Source organism: Acanthaster planci, linkage group LG04, assembly GCF_054643075.1.
Source record: "Acanthaster planci isolate LZ-2023a linkage group LG04, COTS_SCS, whole genome shotgun sequence".
Classification (NCBI taxonomy): Eukaryota; Metazoa; Echinodermata; class Asteroidea; order Valvatida; family Acanthasteridae; genus Acanthaster; species Acanthaster planci.
In genome coordinates this window covers 1,599,833-1,612,550 of record NC_141780.1, presented here as the reverse complement: position 1 = coordinate 1,612,550, position 12,718 = coordinate 1,599,833, and the positions used below count along the sequence as shown (strand labels likewise).

Below are 12,718 nucleotides of genomic sequence, written 5' to 3'. Positions count from 1 at the left end.
CATGTAAAATAGCTATATTCACACGGTTCGACCGACCATGCAGGAGCAGTACAGCTACAGGATTGACTTTATTGGATTTCTTGGCGAGTTCTCAGGCACATGTACCAGACAAGACACTCTAAAATGTACACTGAAGACTTTTTACTTGAAAAAAAATTCCTTGTTACAAAACTATCAATTCTTTTTCTTTTATTAAAGGTCGTTACATTTCAAGACATCAAGAAGTAAGGCCTTCCTTAAGGTTGAAGAGGAATAAACACACAAAATTTGAGTAATGTTTCGTGGAAACTTCAAGTGCCAATAAATCTTGTACTGCACAGCAGTTCACTCAATCTTTAATCCGCTTGCATTCATGAAGAATACAAAAGAAATGGAATTTCACATTATTTGACAAGGCACTTTAAAATGAAAAAAATTAAGAGGCAATTTTCTAGTTGGAGGGCAAAAGATATTCACAAAAACACACATGTATTTTTGCGTCTTCCCACCATTAACCTTAACAGTCCCAAATCCTCCAATTTCAATATAATTTTACATACCCCCCTTGGGGTTACGGTTAAACTGGGCACAAATGAGTCAGGGCCTATCTGAACTCAACAACCTACAATTTCATGAGTTACACTTTGAAGTACCCTGTAGAAGTTTCCATCAAACACTGTTGAGAAAGTCTTGAAGTCCTGAATTCAATGGTTCAAAAAATCTTCAGGAATAAGAAGGTCCATGCAGAAAAAGAGCAACAATTCCTCAAGACGTTATGGAGCCTGTGTGTCGCCTTGTGATGTAATTGCATCTACACAATCCATTGACAGTTCAGGCAAAGTCTTCCAATTGATGAACTTTTGGAACAATTTGGAACTTCAAAAGGTTGTTAATTGTTCAGAGCAGAAGTACAACTCCTTCAGCAGTGAGAGGTAAGTCACAGCTTATCCTCTTAGAAATATTTGCAGAATTCTGAGAAACATCCAATAATAATGTCGTCGAGCACGTTTAGTTTTCCATGCAGTTGTAGAAACATCTTTGATACTTTGAGAAACATCTCTTTACAACTGACACCAAGCACTTGTAGTTTCTGAAGCGGTTGCTGAAACATCTCAATGACCTGATGCACTGACATGAACAGCCAATGCTGGGTTACCATTTCTTTCTCTTAGAGCATATTCACTGACCTCTGTTGCCATGTCAACCAAATACCGTCTCCTCACAGAACTTCAGCTGCCAAATCTTACCACCGTAGATCTCAAACTTTGCTCGCCCCATCAGCGCAACCAGTGTGGCCTATTCAAAGCACAAGGAAAGCAGTGGCTTACGTGAAAATTCTGAAGGAGTGCTTCGGATGTCTTATCCAATAATTAAGCTCATTACAAATCGCCTTTCAGAAAGATTCTGCTTTGAAAGAGGTGATTCACAAAACAGTGTACTGCACCAAGAGAATGCCACAAACAGGCCCTTTTTTGCAGTGTATTATGGGACATGGTCAACAAATCATATTTATCAGCTCAGTGTAGGGAACTGGTATTGTTGATGACATTTGTTTGTTGGGGCCAAATGTTGATCCAATACTTCCCTCCCACCAAATAAACCGTCAAACAAAATCAACACCATTTATCCATAGATAAATACCATGCTTTTACCAACCATACACTTAGTCATGGCCCCACAATGGCAACCTTTTGGTAGTGCACTATATTGTGAATTGCAAGTATTGAAACATTAGGTCCTTGAATTTTTAGGCTTTGCGGGTCACTCCCGTCAATCATCAGTTAGCACAGAATTCCATTATTTTCACAATTGCACACTTAGGACAACTGTGTCATGCATCATGAAGAGGATAAAATTCATGCGAATTCTTGCAAACTTAGGGGACACAAGCCTGTGACACAAACCATGAGATAGTTCCAAAAGGTTGATCTGACGGACAAAGAATCATGAAGCAACTTGAGTACTAGATTGGAGAATGTACCGTCAACTCTTCAAGCTGCTTGCTACGACAGAGTACCAAAGTGAATACATCACGCACACAATTAGTGTGTAAAAGGCATTAGCATAAGAACCAGCGGGAGAACCAACACGCGCACGTACTCCATTCATTTGCACTGCACTTTTTGGTTCACAATGACGTCACACTTCGGTACTCTGTAGGTCCGACTTTCTCAAGAATCAAAACTGTAACAACCCTAGGAACCTGTCTTACCTCAACTGAGTCTTCGTCTTCGTTATCAAGGCAGTCGTAAGCCTTCTGAAGTACCTCAATGCCGATGCCGTTCATGATGTCTTTCCTTAAGGCAGCAATCCTGTCCATGAGCCGTCCAGATGTTGTCATTGTCGCATTGCCTGCAGGGAACGTAAGAATACAGTTAAAACTGTTCCCGGTGCATTTTTTTACACTTCAGTGGGAGAAATGGACAGAGGTCATTCTGAAAATTGTTTTAACCACAGTCAAAGTTTCGGAGCTGATTTGAGTTACCAGGCAATGCAACACACTGTTTGTTACTTGTGCTTTGGATCGTATATCAATCTCAACCCATTTAAAGGTTTCAACCAATGTTATGATGAAACAAACAATGATACCAACAATAATCGCATGCTGCATGAATCTCTGGCTTAACATTTAGATTTAGTTGTAGCTTCCCTATGATATTTCAGTATTTTGTGTTTCATCTCACACATGTTTGCACGTACTGTATTTTTAGTGTACGGCTAACGGCTAAGGTTGTTTACTTTTGGACCACATCAATTTACATTATTTCTCCAACCACATTAACACAAAAATGCTTGCAGACTTTTTGATATTTTCAGAGATATTATTCATGAGTACATGAACCGCCCTTGTGTCATGTGCATGTTCCTTGGACACATACTACAAAGTAACAGTCCCCGGATGAACTTGACAATATTTCATGGCGTGCTGTACAGAACAGTCAGTCAGTCCACCATTTGTAGTTGAAAGTGACAATAGTTCACCAAACTGTTGAGCATGCGACGATCAGTGTCACGAAAATACCCAGAAAGATCAATCATAAGTCATCCCATTTTTAACTAAAGGAGACAGCCACTATCCATATTTGAATATATTTTCTGTGTGTAACAAGAACCAAAGAAATCACCTTTGATTGTGCAAAGCGACCAATCCAAGTACAGGCCCGCTTCTAACCCCATAAAGTTCCAACACCACTACCCATGGTTAGTCTAAGACAACAGGTGTCAGGGCACCTTACACAATGCTGGTAGGCCTTATGAGAATACAGTGGTTTCACCCTCAGATTGGTCTGTATACGTACGCCTGGCTTTGGTGCTCAAACTAAAAACAAAAGTAACTCAAGACACAGATTTGAACTAAAAAAAAAAATTGCGCATGTTCATTGCAGTGAAAAGTGCATATAATATGAAACATAAATAAACGCATGCATGGGTTAGTATATACATGCTTTCAAAAAACGAAGACAACAACAAAATTTAAAAGCAAAATAAAATTACTTAAACAAAATGAGTCCAATATCACAGGAGCTCTTGTAAACAAAATCTATAATCAATTTGGATAAAGTTACAAGCCCTCTGAACATGCTCTTGAACAGTGCAAGCATGCTTCATGATAAGTTATGAAATGGTGCTTTTAAACAGAATGATGTTGCACCAAACTCACGGGCAAAAGGCATCCCTGGAGAACCTGGTTGATGAAAAAATGTGTTACATTGCAAGCGGGATGAATTCAATGCAAAAGAAATGGGAAAGGATTAAGTGATGATAATCTTTTCTAGCACAAGCAAGGTAACCTCGGTGTTCCTGCCCAACTGAAGTCTATTGCCCAAATAAAGTTTAGAGCTTAATCTAACGCCAGTCAGTCTTTACATCTTGAAGGAGAAACTTTCTTAGCCCTTCGTCAAGACAATCAAAGCTGAAATCCCTTAATGGATCTCATAAGAATACATACAATGCACAGTGGCTAAAATGTGTAATGCGCCAATCTATTAAATATTCTTAACTGTGAATTAAAGCTGCAAGGTTACCCAGTAAAGTGGTAACAGCTAACATGTGGTCTAAATCTTGCCACATACTGATATACCCATTTCCTACACCTGTCTTTAGATTAACTGCAGGACAATTCTGATAACTGTTCCAGGCCGACTCACCCAGTCCCTTGGGAGCTCTTGGGGCTGCCGGCTTGATGAAGATGTCGACTGTGCCGCTCAAGGGGTCCACACTTCCACGTCTGACGGAGCTATCAGGTGTGTCCTCCGGTTCGTCGGGGGATTCGTTGATTTCCTCCTCTATGTTGGGGACGTCCAGTTTCAGAGTGGACTCCAAGAGGGAGGAGAAAGCTGACATCTCTTTTTCCTCACTGGGTGACGGAAAGGGGTGACAGGATATAAGGTACTTATTTCCAATAAAAAAAACCGTGAAAGTGTTGGACAGAATTTGGTCAGGTCTCACCTCATTGGTAATCTGGTCTTTAATCAGTCACAATCTGCAGAAGTAAACTGTGACAGTAAGCATGAAGTAGGAAGAGAGTGACAATATATGAAGCTTGATTTGTGGTTGACTTGAGATGGACTTGAGATGGACTGAACAGCAATGCTGCCAACTGTTGTTGGATTTCGTCTACTTTCAGAAGAAAGTTCCTCGAAACACTGATGAGTGAATTCACCTGCCCAAGCCAAAGGTAGCAGGGAACCGGTCATATTCAAATTCATGTAAACAGCCTGAAATCTTCACTGGTGACCTGATTCAGCTGAGCAGTTTTTCTATTGCTAAGGAAATTACTGTCAGACTGTGTTGTCCAGCCTCATGAAGCTCAAGGCTTGCCTGTGCATACCAGGCAAAAACTGACAACTTGTGAGCACCATTTGGTGCTTAAAAAACTACCCACAACGAAATGACAGTCTCCAAGAACAAGGTTCTTGGCAGACAGTCAACAGGATACCAATGCATATCACTATCAACGGACCTTGTGATGAGGCCACACAAAAAAAAGGTTGAGAAAACGTGCAGAAGATAGACACAACTGATAACCATACCGTTTCTTGGCTTTCTCTGGGGCGTCGGTAGAATCATCCGAGTCGTCATCTCCAACACTTGGTCTGTCGGCACGCCCTGATGGTGTATCAACCTCATCCTCACCTTTGACCTTTGATGCAGTCGAGTCCACTTGATCATGACCTTTAACCTTGACCTTCAAAGACAAATAGAGAGGCTGCTGTAATTCATGGCAGATTAAACAATCCTGAAATTTGGAAATGAGCATTTCTGTCTTGAGTTTACTGTCTTTTCCAAGTGTTCGTGTTGGGGAGTCAACATAGAAAACTGGACATGATGGAAACTCACCACGTGTGGGGGGGTTGGATCTGACTTTGAGCGTGAGGCTCTCGTTTTCACCACATTGTTGCTCGACTTTCTGCTAGTTGCAGAGTCAGCAGAACTGCGCACTGAAAGACATAAATAAAATTTAAATTCTTGAAACACAAACAAGAGAATTATTTTCCGGGTATTAAAACAATATTTCCAAAAATATTAGATTTTGATTTTGGGAGAGGAAAGTGTGCCTTATCTCTTCCCAAATGTTAAGCAACTAAAATTTAGAAAAATTTTGAACTTGATGAAAAATGGCAGTGTTTGTTTTGAATAGAAAGATTCAGGATTTGATATTGGCTTTATTTGGGTTAAAACAGAGCATCCTTTCGTTCTATACAGAAAATTGAATAATTCTTGTGGAAGAGACTTCACTGCGCTGGTACAATTCAAATCCTCACGGGGCTTCTGTCCATAAGCAAGACACTTTATCACAATCTTTGAGCATACCTGTTGGACCAGTGGCTGCCCCCTCTTGTGATTCTCTCAGCTTTTCTCGTCGTCTCATTCTGGCGGAGGGGTTCACTGACCGTCTCTGCAAAGAACGGTGGAAAAACCCCTCGTGATCCCTTGGAATTCGTTGCATTTTTGGCAGTCAGTAGTGAACTTTTTACTCATAAACTTATTTACTGCATTTCTAAATGATTTGAAAAAATGTCCTAAGAAATCAGTAAATAAACGGGACTAGAAAGTAATAAACAAGTTTGCTCTCTTTAAAATCCTAACCCCCTCCTCCTCTGTCCTGGGCGTGGCCACGCTCTCCTTGGAACTGGAGACGGAGCTGGAAGAAGACGATGAGGAGGCAGCCGTGCTACGACTGCCTGACGGGGTTTTGCTGACACTGGCGCTTTTGCGTGGTGTACCGGCATTGGTGGGCGGAGTTGGAAGAGGGCGGGGCTTCCTTGAGGCAGCACTCTGTGACAGATCCAAAAGTATGTATGAATTTTGTGTTGAAACTTTCAAGGCCAAATTGTTCATAATTGCTTCTCCCATGCCCCGTTTATATACAAACCATTCAGATGCAGAAAGTCAAATTAATTGTTACTTTTTCAAAATTGCTTGCAAACTCCAGTATCTGTTTTGAAAAGTAACATACATTTTGAGTGTTTCACTTAATTGTCAAGTGAGAGAAAGAAACTTCCTGTTACAAATTAGAACTCACAATTCCTATAAGAGAAAACTTGATCATTTCCTCCTTGATAAATTTTATCTGACAGCAAATCTTATTGTTCATCATACAATCATTACGTTAAGATCAATTTTCATACAATTTGTTGTTTGTGTGGTGAATCTTTAAGCAGCTTAGAAATGTCAGTCTGTGTTACATGGCCAGCTTTTGTGACTCGACATCGGTGGGTCAGAGGTCAGAGGTTTGAATCCAGCTGCTGGCTTTGAGTTGTGTTCCTGGGCAAGGCATTTAACTTGCATTAACAATCCACTGCCTCAGGCCATCTGACCTTAGCACCATCTTTGGCAGAATCCTTCTTGTCCTTGGACCCTGATGATGAGGGACGCGTCTTGGCCGACTTCTTGGCATCTCCGCTGGAGACTCGCGGGGTAGATGAGGGTTTCTTCACAGAAGAGGTTGAAAAAAAATCCTTTTCTGCTGATTATTACCCATAATGACCAAAACTCATATATAGTTTTTGCAAATGGTTATTTGAGTTCATAAATAAAGTTCATAAATCTCTTCAAAACAAAATGCTCCTAAAATGGGATGCAATTGGCTCCAGAAATTGTTTTAGCCAAGAAATCAATCAGCTCAGAATTGGTCATGAACAGTTTCTATCCGACAATATTTTGGTTGGTGAATGCTTAGCATTACCAAGACATGGCTTCTGTCTACCTCGGCATACCTTTTCACTCTTGGTAGGGACTTCAGTGATAGGCGACAGAGCGCCCCCTGGAGGCACATCACTGACAGCTGCAGTTTGCGGTGAGAAGTTGGAGACGTCCGTAACATCAGGCTTGGACGGTCTCCTTTCAGAGGTTCCAGAATTCGGCCGCCTGGCATTAGAAGGAAAACAAAATACCTTTGTCCTTTCAAGATGTGTAAAATAGGAAATTAGAGGAAAGAGGGAGATTCAGAAAGTAGTGATTCTCCCTCAGGTTTGGTATTGGGATGAACTGATATTTATCTTGTTTTAAAACGGACTTTGCAAAAACTGCAGATGCTGACATGCAGATAAGTTGACTGCATGTTGAAAACTTGTATTAACCTTTACCCTACCAGATGCTTCGAATTCCAGCAGACAAGATTCAAGGTTTAAAGGTAAGGTGAGCTCTGGCCTAGAAGCTTACATGCTTGCATGTGGCTCGACACCAATTTAAAATTGAAAGCTAAAGTACAATGACATGTACCCTTCACAGAGGAGGATTTGAGGAGAATCCTTGTAAAACTTCCCACTGATTAAGGGATAACATAGACAGTTTCTAACAGTTAACCCATCAACACCGAGTCCTACATGTACACACACCTTGATCTGGTTCCCTCTAGGAAGATAGCTATGTGCCTTTTGATGAAGGGATTGCGTAGGATCCGTGCCACGCTGGGTCGCTTCTCTGGGGCAAGGTTCAGCATGGCTTTGATTAGCTCAATCAATTCCTCACTATAGGACTTTGGCATGGCCGGCATCTGTCAAAGTCCAAGAAAACAAGTACTCTAGTTAGACTACAAGATGAATAAACATTTAGGCTAAAAACCACTCTGATGAAACTGGTCAACCAAACAAGAAAATCCAAAAAGTTAAGTAAGGACACAAGATGCTGAGTTGAAGGTTTTCTTTGGTTTCTACCATTCATAAACTTGAGAACTATGAGAACATCTGGCTTTACATCATGAGAAAATCAATCAGATCACAGATGTTTTGTTTTTCTGGAACTTTGTGCACTAAATCACAAACAAATTTGAGAAAGGAGACGGGATGTGAGTAAACGTATATGCATGTTAGTGACTGAATTCTAGCACATAAACAAGGAGCTTCTTGCCAGTAATAATGTATGTTCTTTGGTTTTTAAGACACAAAAGAAATAAACTTCTTAAAGACCTGTTTAAATATCGGGATTTCTGGTACATTATGCCACCACTGCTCACCTTTCCTCTCAATATTTTGTAAACCAGTGAGTTCATATCCTTGGCATTGAATGCATGCTTCAGCGTTGCCATTTCATACACGCAGCAACCCAGCGCCCAGACGTCAGACTAAAATATAACGCCAATGTAAGAATGTTTAAAAGTAGGTTAAAGGGTCCAGGGGATGGAATTTTCTCTGACGCATTTGGTACACATCTTTGCATTTTTCTTCCGTTTATGAAAAGGATTTGGCATCCTTTGGGGTTACATATATTGAAAAGTGCACTCTTCTTATGCATGTAAATGATTTCCTGATTTTCCGGACAACGGTTTCATTTTGGTTAAATTGCAATGTGGTGAACCACCATTCACTACAAAGAAAGGGAAATGCAGAACAGCAAAATATCAGAAATTCTAGCAGTATTTGTGCACAAAACTATGCAACATGGAGATGTTCTCCCCGAAATAACATTGCAGTGTAGGTCATGAATATGGAAACTTGTGTTTGCATAAAAATGAAAAGGATCCTTTTAAAGGTAAAAACAAAAATTGAAATTGATGTTGATTGACAGGAGAGATGCATTTTCAAGGATTTCAGGTTTCAACCAAATGCACTGCACCAACCCATTTAACAAGGAACCCATAGCTCATAAATGTACCTTGTGGTTGTAAGGTTTATTACTGAAGAGTTCAGGGCTCATGTAGTACGGGGTGCCAATCAGCGTTGTGGCCATATCGTTGTTTCCCTCAAGCACTCTGGCAATGCCAAGATCGCCCACTTTAATGATCTTGCTCTTGGTTAAAAAGATGTTCTGTGTCTTCAAGTCACGATGAAGAATGTTCCTTTCATGCATGTACTGAAAGAAGAAATGAAGCATAGAAGAATCCACAAGTATGCAAGACAACGTTTTCCTGCAGAAACCTTACGAAAGAAGTGAACAAGGAACGTGTTTAGTTTTGGGAGGTGAGAGGAAAGGGAAATAATATTTTAAGTATAATTTGAAAAATCAGATACGGGCTGAAAAATCAAATCCGCTTATTAGCCTGAATGGGTCCAAAAGCTGGACGGCCAAGAAAAAGGACACTGCACATTCCAGAATCCTCCTCTGAACTTCGTTCAAACCTTCTTCTTTCAGAAGAGAGAACTGGAGTTAGGTCACCAGGAAAATATTATCTACGTCCTGCTTGAGATTAGAGTCCATCCTTGTACCAGAAGGCAAATCCTATAACCTTCTACCACCGGACAAAATTTTCATCATCAACTGCAAAATCAAATAACAAGAGGGCTATGCCGGGTAAAAGTGGTCACTTGGTCCCACTCTTACTGCTGTCATTATGAGTGGAATTTAAACGCTATAGCAGTAATTTCTACTGTCTTTTTTTTTAAAGAAATTTATCAAAAATTACGTGTGATAATGAGGTTGAAAACAGCATCTCTAAATGTCTGCTACCGGAATTGTCAAAGAGGAGAAATTTTTCCTCCACTAACCTGCAACGCCATAGCAATCTGCACAAACCATTCTACCACCTGTTTCTCCTCCAGCGCCATGCCCTTCTGCTCCTTGAGACGATGGTACAGGTCTCCACCATCACAGAAACCCATGACAATGTACAGGTAGCCGTCGTCGCTCTCAAAGGAGTCCTTGTAAGAGACGATGTTGGGGTGGCGGAGACGGGACAGCAGCTTAGCCTCCTGCTCAGCTGCTGTTCTCTCGCGCCGCGAGGCATTCAACATCTCCATCTTCTTGATGACATACTGGTCAAAAGGAAACCAAAAAGTTGATGCGGCTAACAAGATAAGGCAGGAAGGCTAACTTGGCAATTAATATTCATGTACTAAAGGCATTACAGAGACAAAAGATCAGCGTTCTCTATTATTTCACATTTTAATACACGTACATATTTACATGAATTCAGGGTCTAGACACTCCCAAACACAACTGCTGACTTTTTTCTGAAAGTTTTCCAAAAACTGTGGTCCTGGGATAAAAAGGATTTCTTTCCATCCTTCCCTCCCCATTATTAGAGAACGAACAAAACAACAAACGCCATTCTTCAAGAAAAGAAAAAGAGAACACCGTTAACAGTTAAAAATGAACCACGACCCATAAATGTATAGGCCAGGAGGCAGGACGTATTCTCAATCTTTCCAAATCTTCTCGTACTGGTACATGTATATGTGTACATGTACATCAACCTATAAAAGCCTGTCAAAGTTACTTAGCCCTAACACTCCTCAGTCCTCCAACAGGTGAAGGATTGAGGAGGGTTAGGGTTAATGTTACTCTTCAGAAGGGTACTAGCAGCCTCATTCCTCCTAAATCACTTCTCCAGAGGTGCCTCACAAATTAGGATTTCCAAAGGGTTCAATAACCACGGTTCCAAATTTAACCCACTGAAATGTGTGCTCTGAACAGGGATGAGATTGGGGTAGGAGAAATTCAAAGCATCCAAAAGGGGGGTTGTATAACAGAAACAGTAAAATAGTGTGACTTTTCGTGGCTTTTAATTGATAACAAGGTACGACTTCTCTCTTAAATGGCCATGATTATGTGAATCCTGAAGTTGGATTTGAATAGAGTGCAAAAAATAGGGGTGTGCGAGGCCACTTAAAATCAAAGCTGAAAACAGCTAGCAAAATGCTGAATTGTAAAAGGTTCCCATAGTTTTGTACAGACCAGGTGTACAAAAAAAGCTGAAATTCCGGGTCAACATCTGAACAAAAAAGCTCCAATCGATTCAAAAGCTGAATTTTCACACCCCTGAAAAAAGTCAGCAAAACCTGAAGTAATAACCCTCTAAAAAATCAAAATGATGGGGTCCTAAACCCTGGGACATCACACCCCTGAGACATCACACCCCTGAGACATCAAACCCCTGAGACATCACACCCCTGTAGGAGGAATTGAATAAGTGGTATCACCTGTTTTTTATCTTTCCTGTGTTTCACCAGCCACACTTCGCCATAGCTACCCTTCCCCACTGCCTTCAGAGTCTCGTAGTGTTCCAGCGACATCCTGGTTGACTCACTGCATCACTTTCCTATCACTGTGGCTTGGTACCAGACTGTCAATAAAATGTGAATGGGCAAAATCAGATTTTTAATTTAACGCCCCAACTCAAGAAGACCGTGAAGAGACTCGGGAGTGCCACTGCAGTTGTGCATCCTGTGAAATGCTGACAAAAAGCCCATAGGGTTTGTGCATGGATCGTCATTTATGGTTCCCTGAAACAAAGTCCAAAGGGCATTGGGTATTATGCAGGTTTCCAAGTGGAAGGAGTTCCATAACCAGTCACCATAACCTTAGCACAAACTACAGCACATAGGTCCAGCGTGCATGTGCCCAGCATGTGCCAAAGTCATATTGTTTACAATGTCATGTCACACATGTACATGAAGTGCCATGTTAGCTAAAATGTGTAAAGTGCGAGATGCATAAACTTGGATAAGGTTGGGAAATTTTCTATAGGAATTGGTCAACAACAGTTGGGCCAGACCAACTGCAGCATGTACAGTTGACTGTCCAAGTTGGACAGACGCTATAGTTGGGGAGTAACATTATCACTTTATCATGGCTGTTATATGATTTCAGGGGAAATTAGTGTTGTTCGCATATGGAGCTCTTTCCAAAATTGAATTAGGCCTAGGGGGCCTATTGACCGACCTCTGACCTTTAGGCCTACACCAATATGCTTGAAATTTCACTGTAGCCTAGGGGCCTAAGTACACTTTGTAAGTGAGGAGTACTGCTAGTCTAGGTCTACCATGCCTACATAACATGTGCACTTAACTTTCACTCAGTTAGGCCCTATACTAGGCCTATTTTATCACGTTGCAGCAAAAATAAGGGAAAACATACAAGTCCCTGTACAAAGTGAAGGGAGAGTTGCCCCCTTGCCCAGACTTGAGTGCGATAAATGGAACAACCTCCGACCGGAAGAATGATAGTAGTGTGGGCTCCCAACGAGCGTCCATGGAAACCAGCGATGCGAGTCACACGTACACGATGTACGTGTATGTATCGTATGACAGTGGGTCGAGAAAAAAAATCGCAGGCCTGTGTTTCTGGCGGAACTGAATCATTAAAATAACAACAACGCATCAAGGAAATCCATTGGCTTGATTCTGTAATCAAAGCATCATACATGCATTCACCACTTACGAGGATATTAACTCCAAAACAAATCAAAAGCTTGAAATTAGTTCAAGGCCAATGACGACATGGATTTTCCCAAATTTCCTTGATTTCACAAGCGCAGATATCTCATCTGTCATGTCTTGTCCCCAGAATCAAAGTCGTA

The 12,718-nt window shown here is 41.0% G+C and overlaps 1 protein-coding gene across 4 annotated transcripts; it reads right to left on the bottom strand.

Annotated features, from left to right (window-relative positions):
• Nucleotides 1-1,052: 1,052 nt before the first annotated feature.
• LOC110982124 (uncharacterized) lies at nt 1,053-12,699 on the bottom strand. 4 transcript variants are annotated; one of them, XM_022240322.2, is made up of 16 exons: nt 12,580-12,699; nt 11,340-11,482; nt 9,906-10,172; nt 9,076-9,273; nt 8,438-8,545; nt 7,821-7,978; nt 7,200-7,350; nt 6,801-6,914; nt 6,070-6,258; nt 5,794-5,878; nt 5,320-5,420; nt 5,013-5,167; nt 4,128-4,336; nt 3,641-3,664; nt 2,192-2,331; nt 1,053-1,275 (listed from the first exon to the last, which is right to left on the bottom strand). In XM_022240322.2, exons 2-16 carry the CDS (start codon nt 11,430-11,432, stop codon nt 1,180-1,182), a joined length of 2,088 nt encoding a protein of 695 aa, XP_022096014.2. In that variant the 5' UTR covers nt 11,433-11,482; nt 12,580-12,699; the 3' UTR covers nt 1,053-1,179. The 4 variants fall into 4 exon arrangements, with proteins under 4 accessions (XP_022096014.2, XP_022096015.2, XP_086991461.1 ...); XM_022240323.2 differs by lacking the exon at nt 12,580-12,699 and adding an exon at nt 12,277-12,415; XM_087135335.1 differs by lacking the exon at nt 12,580-12,699 and adding an exon at nt 12,345-12,394.
• Between the last annotated feature and the right edge of the window lie 19 nt (nt 12,700-12,718).